Consider the following 21,460-nt stretch of genomic DNA (forward strand, 5'->3'; position numbering starts at 1 on the left):
TTTCCTTGAGGACAGTAATCAAGGAAGAAAAATTAAATGATTTGTTTTAGAATAAGGAGTTAACATTTTTTAGTTATAGACCTCCTTTAGCAGTCTGGAGAAGCATATGGAGCCTTTCGCAGAATTAAATTAAATCCTAAATTTCAGTTAAGAGTTTAGTGAAAATAAAGGGGCAATTTTTTTTCTGGCTAAATTGATGGTCCCCAGGTTCAAAACCCCAGTTTTAGAATGCTGATCCCAAACTATATTTTTTACCCATTACAGTGCTTTCCTTGTTTAAGATTCCTATAAATATCTCCTCTCTGGGCAAGAAATGCTTGGATTTAATGTTAAATCAGTAAAATTGTTTCTGGTAGAATTGTGCTTTTAAGTTATGGTATTTTAAAAAATTTGATAGAATAATAATTAGGAGCAATAGTATTAAAAAAATCCAAAATAGCAGGTAATTCAAAGCTAAATAAAAACTCTGGAATGCTTTAATTATATGGCAAAATCTTTTGTGTTCTGGAATTCATAACATTAAAAAAAAAAATGAAAGCTTGACTGAATTGTCGGCCTCTTTCCCTATCCTACTCTTCTGTTCTGATCTACTTTGACCTCCTTGAGAGCCTAGGGAGGTCCTTTTTTCTTTCCTGTTGCTTACAGAGTTATTGGGTTAAATGAGACTACTCCATTTGCACCTTTTCTAAAGGAGCAAAGTAAACAGTTGATATTAAGAAATTTCCCAGTGCATATATTGAACTTTATTTTGGACATAAATGTATAGCATCTCTTTAAAGTAATAATAGTTTGTAGTTATAAGAAACATTTTTAAAATCAGCATTTCAAAAATAGGATTGGCCCTCAAGGGAGCCTGTTGCAGCCTTCTGAAGATGACTTCATAACAATTAAAAAAAAAAACAAGAAACTCCCCTGAGAATAAACAGACATCAAATCCTTTCATAAAAGGTGACTATTCTTAGGGGTTAAATATAAATCAAATTGCCTTCCTTAAATTGAGACAATTAAGTAGAAACAAAGTGGTGGTTTGCATAAAATCCTATTAATTTAAGTTCATGGCTAGTTTTTTTGAGTGATACTCAAAAGGATCTGTAATGTGACCAATATGGGTATTCTTTCCAGCTCAGCAGATCATAACCCCATCATGTGGAACTCTTGTCCATATCTTTCTCTACAGTTGTTCACCCAAAGTACTAGGGGCCTTCTTCACTCTCTCTTGACAATATTAAAAAAAATCACTGTCCCTGGAACAAATGAATACATGCTATTTCACAAATGCTCTATAATTGAACAAAATTTTGAACAAAGAACTGAAAAGAAAATAAAAATGAGTAAGGATGTAATTTGCTTAGCATTTTTCTTAGAGGATGGACCTTAGAAGGAAAAGAGATGTTACCATTTAACTATTTGCTGACAAATCCAACCAAAAAGTTTGTGGGATGAGGGCATGTTGACACGTCTAATATGAGATTTGATGTTTCTTACTAAATTTTTTCTCCAGTCAATTCTTATTAGCATTAAAATTTAATTAAGATTTGAACATCAAAAGGTTGGACATAATATGAATTACATTATACAATGTACAGAATGTTTTAATGTCTTTTTAATGCCATTTATGTGATCATATAAATTTTATGCCATTCAAAACTCTTGTTAAAAGTAATTTGCTTTATAGATGAACAATATTTATTTTGTATATGGTATATTCGTACAATGCTTTAAAACAGGTGAATGTTATTTGTAGTAGAAAGTTACCTTATAAAACTAAAGTAATAAACATTACAGTTTAATGAACTAAGTAGTACATAATACTCTAGAATTCCAAGAATCTGATAGTTTTAGTTTCCATTTCTGCCACTAACTGGTTATTTATAGGTTGCATAAACATCTTGTGCCTCAGAGTCCTTATCTTAGAAGTGAAATAACTGCCCTATTTCGTAGGTATATATGAAGGATAATAATTATTACAGCACTTGGCAAATAGAAAATACAGTATAAAGGCTAAATATGAATACTAACAAAATGCAATATAGAATTTTTTGTCTATGATTTGAAGTTATAGGTATAGCTGAATATCAAAAAAATCTGGAAATAATGTTATATAATATACCAATCAAACTTTTTAATAAGCTGTTTCTTAATGTTTTAATAGTCTTTAAAAATTAAATGCAAAAGCTGAAAATGGAAATAGAAGGGATATTCATCAGGCCATATGGTTTATAAAAATAATTTTTAATGAATTTAATACCTAACAACTCTCTGATAACTCAAAAGCTGTCAGTAAAATGTAACCTCCTTGAGGGCAAAAACAATTGGTGCCTTTTACGAATTAGACACCTAATAAATATTTGTGGAATTAAATCATTTACTAAACTCTTATTACTTTATATTTTTTAAAAGCCCATATTTAATCACAAGATCATAGATTTAGAGCTGGAAGCAACCTTACAGGTCATATAGTCCAATCCTTTCATTTGACAGAAGAGGAAACTGAGGTCCAGAGGTGTGAAGTGACTTGCCTGGTATCATGTAGTTAGTAAGTAGCAGTTACAAATTTAAACTGAAGTCCACTGACAGTAAATCTTGTGCTCTTAATATTACACTACCTCCATTTTATAGATAAGGAAAAGGAGACTTAATTGTTCAAAACTAGTGTTGCTAAATATTGTATCTAAGTTTTGATCTTCAGTGAAAATTTCAGAGCTAACAACCATATTTAGAGGAAAAGTTAAGAATGTTACTTGCTGTCCAGAAGCCATCTTCTTTGTTATATGTTCGTTTACATAAACAATTAAATGATGTAGGGTAGGAAACTTTAAGATGACAGAACTCAAAGAGAATTCAAGAAGTTATTTAGTTCATTTTGCTGCCTCCAGGGAAAACTGCATTTAAATGGAGAATTTGTATTCCACATTGTTTCTGCAAGGATCCAAGCTCATCAGTTAAAGACTCTTCCATTGACAGTTGTGACAGAATTCAGAAGTTGGTGATTGGAACAAAATGTCTACTATTGTAATCTTCACTCCAAATTAAATCAGTTTCCTGTGTTAAAAAATTTAAAAATTCTTAGTACAAGGCTTACTTCAGCAATTACTGCCCTATAAAATATTTTCTCATATATAATATTTAAAGCTTTTAGTCCCCTTAAATGCAGTTCAGTATTCAGTATTAAATGCAGTAAGCATTCCTTCTAGAAAATGCTAGAGTGTAGAAAAAGCATCACTTTGTCTGGAATCATAATTTAGAAAGCTTCCTTATTAGAATTCCTTTATAATTATTGTTATTTTTTTATAACTTAATCACAGATTTTGTAAGGATGTCATATTTCTGAATTATATTTTGTTATAATGGTAAAACAGAAGTAGTTTGGACTCAGTAGGTATTTGGGTATTGATAATATGGGGAATGTACCTTAGTTAATGTCATTTTACTGTTGAAAGGTAGCATCATTTCTGAAAGGATACAGTTACTCTGCATACCCTAGAATGGTACCATGTTGAAAAGAAATATTAATATTCATGCCGAGCTGACAGTATTTACATTCCCATGCAGAAAAGGTAATAGAATAAAAGAACATTCAAAAAGTATTAATTTTGAGTGCATAAATGTAAATGTAAATTTACACAAATGCAAAATATGAAAGTGTATCTATGTGGCACTACTTTATTATGAGTGAATTTCATATTAACCATTTTCCCCATAGATTCTTAATTGAAATCTGTCAATTTTGGAAAGGTGTTAGTACCAGCCCAAATAGCATTAGAGAATAAATACAGAACAGTTTTTAAGCATCTTGACACAGAGATGTTTATGTTGAAGAACCCAAGAACATGAGTTAGATTCCTCTGCATTGATTCTCCAGGTAATTTAAGGCAAGGTAATCCTAATGAAGTTCTCAGAATACCATAAAAGACAATGGCCTTACATTGGTACTTAGATATGGTAATAATTTCATACCCAAAAAAAGATATCAAGGATAATGGTTAAAAAAGATAGAAAAAATAAGTTAGAGGTACCATCTTGATGTGTGATATGGAGTTTTGTATTTTTTCTTTAGAGTATGCAGCCTTTAATTCCCAAAAATAAAGTTAATTTCAAACTTAATAGTGACAACACTTGCTTTGACTTTTTATAGTGCAGAGTGGCTTAGTTCTTAATACTACTACTTAGTTTTCAACTTCAAAACTATAGTTATGCCTCACAAATTGGTTCTTATTTTAAAATTATTTTATTAACTTTGGCAGAACTTCTCATTTTTTAAGTTAAAAAAGAATTTAAAGCTTGCTAAGTAATATAGCAGTAAGAATGTTTTAAATTTATTTTAATGTGAACTTTTCAAAGTTTCAGAAAAATTAAATTAACCAAAAAAATTGGTGTTGCTAATCATTTTAATCTATTAAAAACAGATATTTTACTAAGCAACACTTTAATAACCTAGTAACTACTATATTTTAATGATCTTTAATTCATTTTACTGAAGTTCTTAATAGTTTCAGAAGAGAATTAATAAGAACTTAAAAGAACTAATAAGAATATAAACAGCTACATTTTCCATAAGAAAAACTGAATTAGCAAGATCTAATTTACTGAAGCCTAAATTTTAGTATTATTTCTTACTTTTAGAAAAGTTACAACAAAGTATTGCCTGTTTCTAGCTCCTTGTCGATCATTAATTTAACTCGGAGGTGTCAAAACTGAAATAGAAAGGCTTTTATTTATTTTGTTCTCTTCCCATTTATATTTTAATCTGATTCCAGCTGCACTTGAGAGTTTTGGAAGTTTTACATTTCTTAATTTAGCTTTTGGTACTTCATTATGAATTACTAACCTCAAATACTGATCTTAAATTGTAGTTTTCTGCTATAATTCCTAAGCCATTTTATACATTTGGAAGGATAACAAATTTCATGTAGGGTAGGAAACCTTAATGAACCAGTTGTTCCAGATATGAAAATTATCATAAGATTTTTTTTATTAATGCATTGAGGTGGGCAGCAAGACTGAAATGTGCTCTTACCTTTTTTCCCCAGGAATATGCAAAATGTGATAGCTTATCTATTTTTTTTAAAAGCACCTGGAAAGTCTTTTGGCTATAGTTAATTTATCTTAAATGTTTATCACTGAAAAATTTCCCAAGTTGATCTTCTAATATATAAAAAGTATTACTATATTATAGTTCAGAAATCAGTTGTTCATCATCCGTCATGCCAACTCAAGCTAGGTCCTCTTTTCCAGTGCAGCAACATACTGGTACCCCAGAGCAACATAGTTCAGAATAGGAACTTAATGGTCTGTCCATAAATGCATGCAAATTAGATCAAGTCATTTAAAAAAGCCAATATGATAGGTGTGTTAACCAGACTCTTGTCAGGGGAAGAGAGAAATATAAGAATTCAAATATAAGACATGCCAGGTCAGTTGTTTCACAACTACCTAATGTTGGGCTTTATTTCCTTTTCTTCTTTCTCATCCTCACTATCATCAACCTGTTGAATGACCAGATCAGCAGACCCATCCTCTACAATCTCCACATAAGATTTTTTTTTTCCTTCATTCAGTTGCCATTTTGACTTCTTTTCTCCATCTGAAGGGGACACAAGTGGTTGTTCAGCTTCCAGATCAATGGGGATGCTGTCTAAGCCAGCTTCAGCAAGGCACTCATTACACAGTCTGTAGCGCCTTGTTCCCTCCTGTACCACTTGTCCAGTTAGATCAGTCACATGACGCTTGCATTTTCGGCAGATTAGCTTGCATGCCTGATGAATCTATGTGAATAATTAGACACGAAAAGGTTGAATTCTCAAAAGCAGGACATGAAAAAACCAGAAAGACATGCCAATTCATAAACTTAAAGATGATATCCAATTTCAGGAAAAGCCTGAAGTTCTATTTAACATTTAAACTAAAATCATATTTAGGGATGCTAAATCCTGAATTTCCAGAATATTTCACTCGATTGACTTTTCTAAAAGGTGTTTGCTATAAAATTTAATCCAGTTAAATGTTCTCTGATGTGTTGTGGTGTGAAGGAACATGGTGTGATGGCAGCAAAATTCAGTATTTCATACCAAGCTGAAAAGACCAAGGTTGGACCTGATGTTATATGGATTGCTGTACAAAGATTGGCTGGGTTCAGAAAGGCTAATTTAATTACTAGAGGAGGGCTGACCACTGGCTGATGAATTTTTCTGGCTATAATAATTCATGAAAAAGCAACTACTAATTTGGCATGGAGGGTTCACAGTCTTCTTTTCACAAAATCTATTAAAGTAAAAAAGTATAAAGTTTTAATAACTTAATCATTAACCCTTTCCTGTGTTTGCCTTTAATCAAACAATATTTTAGTATAACTTGGAAAAATATAAAATTTTAGTGGGAGTGGAGGAGGATATAACAGAACTGCTGGTCTAAAAGAAAGATTCAATTTTTTTTTCCTGCTTAGTTCTAAAAGGAAAAACCAGGAGGAATGGTTAATAGAAGTTGCAGATAGGTAAACTGATTCACTATACTTTGAGGATCCTTCTAGCTATAATATTATGAGTCTGAAAAAGTTAAAATTCTCACCCTGCCAAAACCTACCTCAAACTCTACCTTGGTTTTATTTGGCTTTTGCTATTATGTTAGAGAAAATAAATATTTGCTCCTAAATTAAAACTGACCAAAGTAAGTTTTGATGGGAAAAGGATTACCTGCCTTTATTTCTAAAAAGTAGTACTACATCCTGCAACAATGGACTAAAAAATGAGAAGGCCTGGCTTCTCATCCTAGAGCTCTCATTTTACTAGTCATGTGATCTTAGGCAAATCATGTACCCTTTCCATTACATTATACCTATTTATAAAATGGGTATAATGCTTGCTCTATTTCACAAGGATGTTGCAATTTTAAAGAAAACAATATATGTTAAAGTGCTTTCAAAACTAAAAAGTGTCAAACAAATGTACAGTAGTATATTACTGTACCTTACCACTCCTGGGCTAAGGATGGTCCCTAGCCCAGATGAAAAAGGAGGAGGGTTGGGTGTGGGGCTAGCAACCCCACCCTGTAAAAACTACATCTGCTAAAGAAACTGCAACCTAAAGTAGGGGCAGCTGGGCTAGCTCAGTGGATTGAGAGCCAGGCCTAGAGACGAAAGGTCCTAGTTCAAATCCAGGCTCAGACACTTCCCAGCTGGGTGACCCTGAGCGACCCATTGCCTACTGGTTGTGGCCCTATGCTCCTAGAATGGAGTCCCAGGATAAAAAAAAAAAAATTACTGATGGACTAGAATCTGTCTTATATACATTTCTTTTTATTAGGATAATCAGCTTTGTTCTCCGATTTGATTTAGAGCAGGATGATGTGTTGTAATCCCAAAAGGATAAAATCTCTTGTTTAATGTGTATAATTCATGAGTGTGGCACATCTATAGATGAGTTAGAAGGGCAGAACAATAATGTCAAAATAAGTAGCAGTGACAGCAATAATACTGCCAGGTTAGATTATCTCAGGAAAAGTATAGACACTGACCAGGAAGCAACTAGTGGTGTCACATGCTTTTACTTTGTGTCAGTAGGTAAATGAAAAAAACAAAACAAAAAAAAAAACTTTGCTCTTTTTAAATTTCTCTTTAGCTGACTATTGAATGGAATTTGCTGGCATTTTAATTTTTGTTGTAAAACCCTGAAAACAGATCAAATTGTAAGTTTTCTAAAAATTAAAAATATAACACAATTAGGGCTAGTAATATTTTGCTGTAACCTCTTTACTTAAGAAATTATCTTATTTTATTGATAATAAGGTATTGATCAATGAAAACCCAAAGGACTATCAGAATGGTTAATCACAGAATTCTAACCTCTGTCAACATGTAACCTGACTTTCCTGTAAGATACTTGAAGAGAGCCTGGCATGGCAGTGGTCTTTAGGATAACATTCATTTAGAGCATAAATAGAATTGGGTTTGGAAATAAATCCCTTCTGTAACGTGAATAGTAAATTCTACTAGTGCCATTGCTTTAGACCTCTAGGTTTTATGATTCATTAGGCTAGTCTTCTAGAGATACTAATTGGAGACTGCAGGCACAGACATTTAAAGTATGAGGCCCTCTCATAGTGTCTTACACTACCTCAGTTTAACCACATAGAACTGATCTATTTATTTAAAAGATTATTTTTGCTTTATGGAAGAGCAATACATGAGAATTTTGTTTCATGTGAATTTATATTATTTAGCAATTAATATACATAATATAATATAATACTTAGCAATGAAGTTCAAATCTGTCATTAGGGTCTTAGAACCACCACAGTGAACTAAATGTTTGACATTAAATATTACATGATATATAGAATTGAGGGATGAAGTGTTTTCTGGGAATCAGCATAGCCTTATTCTCTTCAGATCCTTATTCACAGAATCACAAAGTTGGAGATGCTCCTTGGAGACCATCTAGTGTAACCTGTGCCTGAAGAGTAATCTTTTCCAAGGATTTAACAAGGGCTCATCCAGTCTTTGCTCAAGAACTTCGACTGTGGGAAAATCCTTAACCATGTGATACAACTTATTCTACTTTGGGATAGCTAATTGTTGGGAAGTTTTTCCTTATGTCAAATCTAAATTTGCCTTTTTGCAATTTCCATGCATTGTTCCTAGATCTACCTTTTGGAATGAATGCTTCTAATATATTTTCAGATATTTAAAAACAGTAACTGTTTCCCCTAAGTCTTCTCTTCTTTTGGCTCAGCATTTCCAGTTATAAAGTTATTTTCCAGAATAAAGCATGGCCTTAAGGCCCTTCACCACTCTGGTTATCCTTCTGTAGACAATCTCCAGCTTATCCATGTTCTTCTTAAAATGTGGTATCCAGAACTGAATACAGTGTTCCAGATACAGTGTAAGTCAATATAGTGATAAACTTTCACTTCTCCATTCCTGGACATTTATGCTTCTCCTGATGCAACCTCTAAAGACTCTTTTTTTTAAGCTGCCATGTCGCACTATTGTCTCATTGAACACTTAATCTATGAAAAACCTCTTTTTAGAGAAAATGCTATGTAGCTCCATTTTGTGGTTGTGAAGTTGACTTTTTTTAACCTAAGTGTAAAAATTTTTTATTTTCCCTCTAAAATTTCAATTTTTTTGCTTCAGTCCAGTTAGAATCTTTTTAGGATCCTATCTTTGTCATCCAATAAGTGTTAGTAATTCCTTCCAGGTTTGGTCATTGGTAAACTGGATAAGAATGCAATTTCTTTCTTTATTCAAGCCATTGCTAAATTAATGTTAAACAACGCAAGATCAACCATGTACTGTGAGATACTTAACTAGAAAACTTCTTGCAAGTTGGCACTGACCCATTAATGATTGCTCTTTAGGTCTAGCCACTGTTTCAGTTCAAAATATACCTGGATTGTGCCATTATCTAGCCTATACATCTCCTTCCAAAAGAAAGGAATCTGTGAATTTATCAGATATTTTGCTAATACTTTAGGCAAACTCATATTAGTCAATCTAGTACATCTATCAAAGAAGGAATGAAATTAATCTGGCAAGACCTCTTCCTGATGAAATCACCCTGGCTCTCTGTGATTGTCACTTCTATTCTAAATAATCTTTAACCTTCTATTTAGTAATACCTTCCAGAATTTCATCAGGAATTGAAGTCAGGCTGACTGACTTAAAGTGATGTTATCTATGTCACCAAAGGCTTGAGAACTAGGTGATGACTTTTTTGGACTCGGAAATTCTTAAAAAAAAAAATACCATATTGGGAAATGCAATCTGTACCAATGGAGAAAGTATGTTGTTGTGGAGTTAGGTCTGACTCTCTGTAGCCCCATGGACCATGTCTCTCCATTGGGTTTTCTTTGCAACAATACTGAAGTGGTTTTGCCATTTCTTTCTTTAGAATCTTGTGGATTCTTCCATCAGGCAGTTTGAGATTAAGTGACTTGCCCAGGGTCACACAGCTAGGAAGTGTATGGGGCCAGATACGAAATCTGGTCTTCCTGACACTGTATCCACTAAGTCATCTAGCTGCATCCTAAGCATACAGAGGCTAAGTGATTTGCCCAAGGTCACATAGCTAGGAAGTATCTGTCTGAGGCTAGATTTGAAATCAGATCTTCTGGATTCCAGGTCCAATGCTCTTAACCAATAACCCACAGCTGCCTTTTTGGAGGAAGTATACATAGCAATAAAATCACACATCTTTGAGTCATTTGAAATATATAAGGTAGTTTTAAGTTAATAAGAAACTTAAGTCCAAAGGAAACTAGAGCTATAATTAAGAATCCAGAGGGCATCTTGGTGGCTTAGTGGGTTGAGAGCCAAGCCCAGTGACAAAAGGTCCTGAGTTCAAATGTGGCCTCAGACACTTCTAACTGCATGACTCTAGGCAAGTCACTTAACCCCATTTGCCTAGCCCTTACTACTCTTGTGCCTTGGAACCAATACACAGTATTGATTCTAAGACGGGAGGTAAGGATTTAAAAAAAAAAAAAGAATCTAGTATTAGAAGCAAATCAAGATGAAGTATGTAGAAATTCTAAGGTGTGACCTTCTCTTGAGTAGTTGAGATAAACTGGAAATACAAGTCATGAGCATTGGAGTCATGAAGAAACAGGAGGCCATGTTATTCAGAAGGAGCTGGAGTTAACTCCAGGTATCAAACTTATTGCAGAAGAGGGAGCATGACTATAAATGAATGTGACAAAGATCTAGACAGAATGGAGTGATTTGTCATGGCAGATTAAAGGTCTAAAAATGGCAATAGAGAGAAAGCATTATACCAACTCATCCTGGCTCTAATGTGTCAACAGGTATGAAATTTTAAAGCTTATCACTCTTAGAGAAAGTGCCAAAACATATGTCTTCATAAGAAATCTAGGTTTTAGTGAACATTAGAAAATGGAAGCATTGTGAGAAGAAGAAATCTAGGAATGAAGGGTGCTTTTAATATAGGGGGCAGCTGGGTAGCTCAGTGGATTGAGAGCCAGGCCTAGAGACAGGAGGTCCTGGGTTCAAATCTGGCCTCAGACACTTCCCAGCTGTGTGACTCTGGGCAAGTCACTTGACCCCCATTGCCTACCCTTACCACTCTTCCACCTATAAGTCAATACACAGAAGTTAAGGGTTTAAAGTAAAAAAAAAACAAAAAACAGGTATATAGTTCAAGGAAGGGCAGAAGATAAAGGTCGAGAAGTTGAGGGCTAAGTTTATCATGAGAATGAAAGGACAGTGTCCAGCATGTTTCAACAATGATTCTTCTTGATGACTATAGGTGTTCTGGGTTCCATTGGTCCCCAGGCTAATCTTTTTGTGGTGGAAAAAAATGGAAACTAAGGGAATATTTATCAATTGAGGAATGACGGAATAAATTATGGTATAACAAATGTGATGGGATACTATTGCACTCTTAAGGAACATGGAAATAGATGATTTAAAAAAATCATGAAAGGGTTTATGTGAACTGATGGTGAGTGAAGTAAGCAGAAAAACTTATACTCTTTAACATCAGTATTATGAAACTGACCTATTTTGAGGACTTTCATTGATGAATGAAATGAGCACTACCAAAACAATTTATAGGATAACTTCGAAAGCCCGTAAGAACTATGATAAGTATAATAACCATTCTTTATTCCAGAGGACCAATAATGAAATATGTTATTCGTTATATAAAGGAAATGAATTAAGGGTATAATCTCTCTCTCTCTCACACACATACGAACACAACCACTGTATATTCGTTACAATAAATTTATTTTTCCTTTTTTTTTCCACAGTAAAGTGGGGAGTGAGAGGGAGAGTATAGATTTCTGTTAATTTTTTTTAATAAGTGAGAAGATGCTATAGATATTAAACATTGCATGAACTTTCAGATGAGTTCACTGTATTATTAGTTTTACTTTGTTATAAGAGATCCACAAGAGATCTGTTTGTCATGTGAAAACAAAACACATCAATAAAACCTTTTTAAAAAAGAAAGAAAAAAGTAGAGACAAGGAAAGGGATTTGATGGCCTTATGACCCTAGGGGGTAGTAGCCTTAGGTTTGAAGAAATGCTTTCATAGCTGCTGGCACCTTAGCCAAAATCCTGGCTGCCTAGTGGTAGCTCTAGCTCTTTAGGGGCTATTTATAAAATAGTTACCTTATACTAAATTATATTTTCCTAGTATCCATGTATAAACATTACTAAAAAATGAACATTAAGATTTTTCAAATACGTACTGTTCGAAAATGGCTACTTAGGTGGTCTAGCCTGCTGAATCTTTTCCCACAGGCCTCACAAGGGTAAGGCCGTTCTCCTGTATGGCAACGAAGGTGGCGCTTTAGGTCTGCTTTCCTTTTCACCACATGTGTGCAGAACGGGCATTTGAATCTCATTCTAGGCAGCTCATCTGTTATAAAACAGTCTCATTAAATAGTGAATTTATGTAATGATGCTAGTAATATAAAAATCCAAGATTCTTAGGGACTTTTTTTTAACATAAGGGAAATTTTATTAAGGCTATGTCTTCAATAACAAAATGAGGATGTCTATACTTGATAAGTATATTTCCTTAATTTACTATTCTTTTGAAAAATATTGAATTTTGAAGCTAGATGAATCAGAATATGCAAATCACTACTGTTGGGTGAATTTAAGCTTTTAAATAGGTTTATATGTTAAATATATTATACATAAAATGCATATGATCAGCTCAGTTTTTGTTGTCTAAATTCATTAAAAGTAGAGTTAATACTTAATTGCTACTTATGGGGAAATAAGCAATTTCAATTATTATTCACTATATTACAAAATGACATATTGTAACTTCAAAGTTTGCAAAGATATAATATACATTATCTCAAATGACTCTTACAACAGCTTTGTGAATTAGGCACTATATAGACCATTATCCCTATTTTACAGATAAGGAAACTGAGGCTCAGAGTTAACTGACTTGCCCATGGTTATAAACAGCTGGTAAGTCCAAGTCTTCCTGACTCCAAGCCCAGCACTCTATCCATTATATGCCATGCTGTCTCTATAAAAGACTAAAAATGTTATTTAAAAAAAAAAAAGAGAGAAAGAGAATTTGTCATGGAGGTAAACAATGCATCAGTTCAATAGCCCTTTTTAATACATTGTCTGTTACTGGCATTAAGAGCAATTAAACTAACAAAAGTTAACAAGTTAGTCATGTTATCAGTATGTTATAGTTTCAGTACTTCCCAAATTAGAGGCAGAAAAGAGGGGGAGAAGATAACTTTTTGTTCTTTTGTAAATGACCAATGATTTTCATTAAATAACTAGAAAATTTCTAATATAGACCTATTTACCTCCATGATCAAAACATGAAATCCTTTGTCTTTAAAAACCTGGCTTCTTCCTACCTTAACAGTTTTCTTATACTTTATTACCATCCACATACTCTACAACCAAAGTGAACAGGCACAAGACATTCCATCTCTTCTTGATTCCTTGCATTTTCACTGGCTTTCTCTAATACCTGGAATTCTCTACCTCCTACAGTTCATGGAAAGTTCCTTCAGGTCCCAACTAAAATCCCATCTTCTCCAAGAAACCTTTCATGATTTTTTTTTAATGTTAGTGCCTTCCCTCTATTGATTATCTTATTTTTTCTGTATAGATCTCATTTGAACATAGATTTCATAGCTCTCATTAGACTGTGAGCTCTGTGAAAATCAAGGCTGGTTTTTTTTGACCTTTTAAAAAAATTTCTGCAGCTTAATAAATGATTCTTGATTTGACTTTTTTAAGGCTTGTGATTTTTTTTAAAGCTATCAATGTGGAAAATTTTTACCATCTCCCCTTGTACACTTAACAGTACCTTGAGGCATCTGATAGTGGTATACATTAATCACATGAAAAAGTAAAGTATTAGTACTGGAAAATGAAGTGTATAAGAGGTTTGTATTAAACTTCATATAGGTTTATAACTTGATGGACAAAATCTAATTTCTTAGTTTTATTGAACCTGTGAGAATATGTAACAATTTACATGATCATTTTGTTTTCCTCCTCCATTAAAATTTTATACTTATGTCTTTTGGGATAACTAATTATTTGGGAAGAATAAAACATTTCTCTCAGTTTTAAAAGATTGAACTGTTTAAAAATTAGGATAGAACATTCAACAGCTATCTCCCTACTGTAGTAATAGAAAAGTATATTTTTTACTGCCTCCTATTTTTCATTTCTTGGCTATCAATAAATGTATTCAATATCTATGTCTATGTCTCCTTTATTACTTCTTTATCTTGGTAATTTAATTAACTGTAAAGAATAGTGTTATACTAGGGAATCATTAGTATAGATTTAAAAAGTAATCACTTCTTACCTTCATTCCAGCTACCCATAACACCTAAAATTAAAGGCATTTTGGAACAAGGTTTATCAGTTTTAGGTGACTTGGATGTAGATCGAGAGGATTCTTGTTCCTGATGGGAACCTGGTAGGCTTCTGGGTGTAACATCAGATCCTTTGCCATACTTAAGCCCCACAGGAGGGCAATCAATTCCAGCATCATTTTGTACTTTTTCTTCAGACGGAGGGGTATGATTAGGAGGCTCAGAAGTTCGTTCTTCAAGTTTGCTTAACTTACATTGAGGAACATCTGTAGACTGTGGTAACTCCAAATGCCTGGACTTTTTAACTAAATCTTGTCTTTGCTCATGTTTGGTTGGGGGTTGCTGAGTATTACGTTGGGAAGTTGGATAGTAGTTGTAATTACTCCAAGATTTACCACTCATGGCACACGTTCCTTGATCTGGACTTAAATGAGATTGTGGGGGGCTGCTTTCTCCATGCCACCCAGTATTATAAGAAGAACGTTCTGCTACACCATTGGAATTGGCATCTTTATCCGAGAGACTGAAGTAGCGATCCTTCTCTTTCTCACTTATATCAAGTGAGGACTTAATGAAGGTCTTACATACACTAATGACATCAGTCATTTGAAGGAAACTAGCAGCTGACATCACTTCTATGACATTTTGACCAGTGAGAGAAAGTTTGCCTGAATATACAAAGTCTAGAATAACAGTAAAAGTGTCAGGAGAGAAAGCTTGAAATGTAGCCGTGGTTGGTTGACTTGTTTCCTTTGAGTTCTGAGAAAGAAGCATTTTAAAATAGCCGCTACTTGCAAATAGCACATTTCTATGTGCTTTGAAAACTTTCCCTTCAACTAGAATACTACAGTCACAAAAGACATCTTGCCTGCGCTGCTCATTAAGTTGTTGCAACAGGTGAGACTGATGTGAGGAAATCTCCATCCTTGAGAAAAAGAAAAACACAATTATTTAAAAATAAATGCAATTGCCTTTTTAAAGGTGGCTTAATTGAAATCCCTATCAGTGGATTCAGTTTAATCTTTTCTTCTTCCCACAAAATTAATATTCTTGTTTAGTAATCTTTTTCCTTCACAGATTATAATTTTAGAGGCTTATATAAATGTACCCATGTAATGGAATTTTTAATTTTTTTAAATGAATTGTATGAATGCTCTATTATGATTATTTTAATGATGAGCCTTAACTAACATGTTTATATGAAGTCAATGTAAACTATCATTATTCAAAAGTTTAGTTATAAATATTTTAATGGCTATGTCTTTGTCAAACTTAATTGCAAGGATAATCACATCAACAAAAATAGATGTTTAAATTCTGGTTATTTTCTTTATGCAAATATGTATAGAAAATAATATATAAGAGAATAGGAGGGGATTCTTTCCACAACTATGGTAGGGATAGAAGTGAGCATAAAGGTTCAGATAATTTTGACTACATAAAACTTAAAAATTTTTCAATGAACAAAATCTTTGCATAAGAGTAAGATACATTATAAGATGGGGTATATAAAATAAAATACATACATTTTCAAATTTGGCCAATGTGGAGATTTGTTTCACTCAACTGAATATTTGTTAGAAGGGTTCTTTTTTCCTTTTTCAATGGGAGGGGGTGGCAAAGAAAAAAAAAAGAGAGACTTGTTGAACTATGTTTCTTATTTGCAAGACTGTGTAGGGTTTGTTTTCTGATCCATTTTCTTACTCTTCTGTTCTCTCCCTGGACTGGACTCTAGGCCCTACCTAATAATAAGTTCTCTTTGGCCTTATCTTACCTGGCCCTTCAACAAAGTTTACACTCAGTTATAGACCATCAGCTCCAAATAATTTTGCCCAGCTCAGTTATCCCCTTCCCTCTCCAGCTATTCTTTGTGTATTTTCTACTCTCCCCAAAGAAAGTTTCTTGAAGGAAAGGAATTTCCTTTGCTGTAAACTATATTGCCATAAAGATAAATAGGAAGTGTGGAAGAATGGGAACTATGGAAGGGTACAAAGGAAATGAGGAAAATGAAACTGAAAATACATCTGTACATTGAATACAACTATATTTTTTTGAAAAAAGTTACAAAATCAGAGATACTAGAACTTTGGGCAGACCTGTAAGAAAGAAAAGCACTTTTTTAATTGTTTTTAAATTTTTTAATTCATTTTACACATTTGATTACTTTTTATTCATAACTATTTAGTTTATAATAATTTCTTCTAAATGTACCAAGTAGTAGAGAGAATATTGCTTCCATTAGGAATAATGGAATATAATAATCATTTCATAGCTGATGAGTTTAGTTATTAAGGAACAGTTGTCAGTTTTCCTTTCCTCAATAAATGAGTCTATTTTAAAAATTACAGGTTTTTGTCAAGATTTTATTCTTACTTGTAATGATCATTTGATTATATTTTTTCATAATGGAAATTAAGTTAAGCAAAAAATTTTAATTTTAAAATTTAGTAGGCTGGAATTATAGGATGAAACCAAGATAAAATTTTATTTGGGACAGATTTATAAAAAGACTTGCCTTTCAGGTTAAAAAAAAATTAGTTGTTCAAATATAAAGTCCCTTTCAATAATCATGGGGTAGGATGACTTGATGGCAATTTATTGCGAGCAAACTTCAGAATTTTTGTTAACCACAAGGTGATATAGCTTGGTTTCTGCATGTTATCTCAGTCTTTGACAATAGGATGATGTCCAGAACAAAGGTCTCAGTTTTTAATGGAAGTAGTTTATTTAAATGTCAGGAACTATTTAACACAATATATTTTCATTTTTATTCTTTCTCCTAATTTGGTCTGGTTTTACATAGATAATTGATTCACAATGCTAACTGGCATTTCATCAATGTTAAAATACAGATGATGGAGCAGCTAAGTAGCACAGTGGATAGAACACTGGGACTGGCGTCAGGAGGTCCTGGCTTCAAACGTGGCCTCAGACACTTCCTAGCTGTGTGGCCCTGGGCAAGTCTCTTAAACCTAATTGCCTACCTCTTACCACTCTTCTGCCTTAGAAGAGATACTTAGCGCCACCTAACTGCCCTCAACTTCAGATGCTTACCATCCCAAGGGAACTATACATGTCATCTCTTCAGGTCAGATGCATTTCTAGAAAGCAGAATCCTTGCTTGGAGAAGGTGGTCTCCCCTCCTAAGGTACATATTCCTCTCAGATGAAAGCCATTATAAAATTCCCTATTTCTCCTCATTCCAACCACAAGAGAACATGCTTAATGGCACACTTCTGATTCCTCTCCAACCTGGGCCCTCCCCTCCATTGTCATACTCTTCTATGCCTCCAAACCTTGTTCAGTAAGATACTGATACTATACTTACTTAGTGAACACCTAGGCTGGATGGAAGTAAATCTTCAGGTTCCCTCTATCTTTTACCTCCTCTCTCACCTCACTGAACTATCCTACTCTTCCCACCCCACCCCTAAACCTACAAAAACTATAGGTTCACTTCTAGGGAAATGTTGGATTTTGTATATATAATATTAATTCTTTTCTTCCTTTCTTTCTTCTAATGCCTAAATTCTTTTTAAATTTTTACCCTCTGAAGATGAAAGCATATGTAATGTTTCTAGTAAAAACAGTATTAAAGCAGTATGATGTCTGTAAATCTTCCTGCTGTATGGCCTATATGTTTCTAGGATTTATTCAATCAATAAGATTATAATCAATAAAGCAAAATAGTTTAAAATAAAAAATGGACATCTAGAATACTCTTTAAAAACAAACAAACTGGGGGCAGATGGGTGGCTCAATGGATTGAAAGCCGGGCCCAGAAATGAGAGGTCCTGGGTTTAAATCTGACCTCAGACACTTCCTAGCTGTGTGACCCTGGGCAAGTCACTTAACCCCCACTGCCTAGCCCTTACCACTCTTTTGCCTTAGAACCAATACACAATATTTGATTCTGAGATGGAAGGTAAGGATTTTTTTTTTTAAAAAATCAGTTTATTTACAGTTTTATTTAGGGGTTTTGGTTTTGTATGAGTGTGCTCTTACAACAATGACCAATATAGAAATATGTTTTGCATGGTAATGTATGTATGGCCCAGATCAAATTGCTTACCATCTCCCAGTGGGGGGAAGAGAGAGAGGGAGGGAAACCCCATTTGGATCTTATAATTTTGAAAAATGTATGTTGAAATTACATGCAATTGGGAAAATAAAATATCTTTGAATTTAAAAAATAAACATTTAGAAAAAAATCTTCATCCCCTTAGATCCATTTGTTCCTTGAGAATCCCACTTTTGTTCTTTTACTCTTCATTCTGATTTTTTTTTTAAACCCTTACCTTCCATCTTAGAATCAATACCAAGTATTAATTCCAAGGCAGAATAGTGATAAGGGGTAGGCAATGGGGTTAAGTGACTTGCCCAGGGACTCACAGCTAGGAAGTGTGTCTAAGGTCACATTTGAACCTAGGCCCTCTCGTCTCTAGGCCTGGCTCTCAATTCACTGAGCCACCCAGCTGCTTGCTCTGATTTTTTTTTAAAACAACTTAGAAACATGAGAAAGTGTATTTCATTGGCTCAATATTTAAAAATAAAGAATTACAAATTTTGGACAGCTTTAAGTGTTAGGAAGTTTTTCCTGATGTCAAGCCTAAACTGGCTTCTTTGCAGTTTCCACTAATTGTACCTGGTTCTGCATTCTGAGGCCAAATAAAACCTGATTTTTCAACTAATCCTCATATGTTACAGATTTAAAGTCCTTCATTATCCTAGTTGCCCTCCACTAGACATTCTCCAGCTTATCAATGTCCTTCCTTTTTGTTTTTACATATAAATGTTTTTTATTTTTTCCCAATTACATGTAAAAATGGTTTTTAACATTCATTTTCTAAAATTTTGAGTTCTAGATTCTCTCCTTTTCCTCTCTTCTCCCAGTTATAATATGCAATTATGCAAAGCATATTTCCATATTAGTCATGTTGTGGAAGAAGACAAATATTAAAACAAACAAACCCATGAAGAAAATAAAGTGAAAAATGGTATGCTTCCGCCTGAATACAGATGCCATCAAAGGTAGATAAGCTCTTTTCATCATAAGTCCTTTGGAATTGTCTTGAATCATTGTTTTGCTGAAAATAACTAAGTCATTCACAGTTGATCATCATACAAGATGGCTATTACTATGTCAGTGTTCTCCTGGTTCTGCTCAATTCACTTTGCACCAGTTCAATTAAGTCTTCCCAGATTTTTCTGAAGTCATCCTACTTGTCATTTCTTTTAGCACAATAGTATTCCATTATAGTCATATACCAAAACTTTTATCAATATCCTTTTTAATCCATTATTCCCAGAACTGAACTCAGTTTATTTCAGATGAGATCTGATGAAGGCAGAGTACACTGGAATTATTTTTCCAGTCTTCTTACACTTTAGGCCTTGGATTCGAACAAGATATTCTCTAAACTTCATCTTCACTGACTTGCCTTCTACCAAGAATTCTCTTCTTTCTCAACTTCGCCTCCTGGCTTTCCTCAAGTCTCAACAAAAGTACCACTTTCTGCAAGAAGCCTTTCCTTAAATAATAAATGTTGGAGGGGATGGGGCAAAATTGGGACACTAAAACACTGCTGGTGGAGTTCTGAATTGATCCAACCATTTTGGAAGGCAATTTGGAAATATACCCAAAGGGCTTTAAAAGACTGCCTACCCTTTGACTCAGCCATACCACTGCTGGGTTTGTACCCCAAATAGATAAAAGGGAAAAATACGCGTACCAAAATATTTATAGCCACGCTCTTTGTGGTGACAAAAAAACTGGAAAATGAGGGGGTGTCCATCAAATGGGGAATGGCTGAACAAATTGTGGTATCTGATGGTGATGGAATTCTATTGTGCTAAAAGGAATAATGAAATGGAGGAATTCCATGTGAACTGGAACAACCTCTAGGAATGGACGTAGAGTGAAAGGAGCAGAGCCAGCAGAACATTGTACACAGAGACTGATACACTGTGGTAAAATCGAATGTAATGGACTTCTGTACTAGCAGCAATGCAATGATCCAGGACAATTCTGAGTGACTTATGAGAAAGATGCTACCCACATCCAGAGAAAGAACTGTGGGAGTAGAAACACAGAAGAAAAACATATGATTAATCACGTGGTTCAATAGGGATATGATCGGGGGTTTTTACTTTAAATGATCACTCTATTGCATGGAAATAGGTTTTGAACAATGATACACATATAACCCAGTGGAATTGTTCGTCAGCTCGGGGAGAGGGGAAGGAAGAGAGGGGGAAAAGATCATGAATCATGTAACCATGGGGAAAAAAAAGCACTTCCTTAATATTAGTGCAGGCCTGCTGTGAATGTCTCCAATTTATCGTGTTTTTACCTTGTTTGCATGCATAGGGGGCGTTGCCTTAATTCTGATTGCTTACTCACTCTAGCACACGTGGGTTAGGATCTCCCATAATTGGACGGTGCTCTCACCTTTGTGTAGACTTAATTTAATTATCACATTACCTAACCTATTCCATTAATATACTCTCTTTCTTAGACAGTACCAGATTGTGCTGATGATTATTGCTTTATAATACAGTTTGAGATCTGGTACTACTAGGCTACCTTCCTTCATTTTTTTTCATTAATTCCCTTTATATTCTATATCTTTTATTCTTCCTGGTGAATTTTGTTATTATTTTTCTAGCTCTATGAAATAATTTTTGGGTAGTTTGGTATGGCACAGAATAGATAAATTAATTTAGAAAAAAAATGTTTTATTGGCTTACTCTTCCCATGAGTAATTAATTTTTTCCAGTTGTCTGACTTTATGTGAAAAGTGGTGTGTAATTGTGTTTATATAGTTCCTGGGTTTGTTTTGGTAGGTAAAACCCTAGTTATTTTATATTATCTACAATTATTTTAAGTGGAATTTCCTTGCCTCTTGCTTTCAATTTTGTTGGTGATAAATAGAAATGCTGAATATCTATGTGGGTTTATTTTATATCCTGCAACTCTGCTAAGGTTGTTAATTGTTTAAATTAGTTTTTTGGTTGATTCTATGGGATTCTCCAAGTGTACCATAATATCATCTGCAAAGAGTGATAATGTTTTTTTTTTATTGTCTATTCTAATTCCATCAATTTCTTTTTCTCCTCTTA

The 21,460-nt window shown here is 33.8% G+C and overlaps 1 protein-coding gene across 1 annotated transcript in view; it reads right to left on the reverse strand.

The window, feature by feature from the left end:
* Positions 1-5,429: 5,429 nt before the first annotated feature.
* The window catches only part of ZBTB8A (zinc finger and BTB domain containing 8A), a 47,895-nt gene continuing 31,864 nt past the window's right edge, over positions 5,430-21,460 (reverse strand). The window contains exons 3-5 of the mRNA XM_044671438.1: positions 14,440-15,263; positions 12,212-12,381; positions 5,430-5,765 (exon numbers count right to left, since the gene is read on the reverse strand). Of these exons, the coding sequence (XP_044527373.1) occupies positions 5,430-5,765; positions 12,212-12,381; positions 14,440-15,262 (1,329 nt within the window). The 5' untranslated portion in view covers position 15,263. The remainder of the gene's footprint in view (positions 5,766-12,211; positions 12,382-14,439; positions 15,264-21,460) is intronic.

The sequence above is a fragment of the Gracilinanus agilis genome, chromosome 3, assembly GCF_016433145.1.
Source record: "Gracilinanus agilis isolate LMUSP501 chromosome 3, AgileGrace, whole genome shotgun sequence".
Taxonomy (NCBI): domain Eukaryota; kingdom Metazoa; phylum Chordata; class Mammalia; order Didelphimorphia; family Didelphidae; genus Gracilinanus; species Gracilinanus agilis.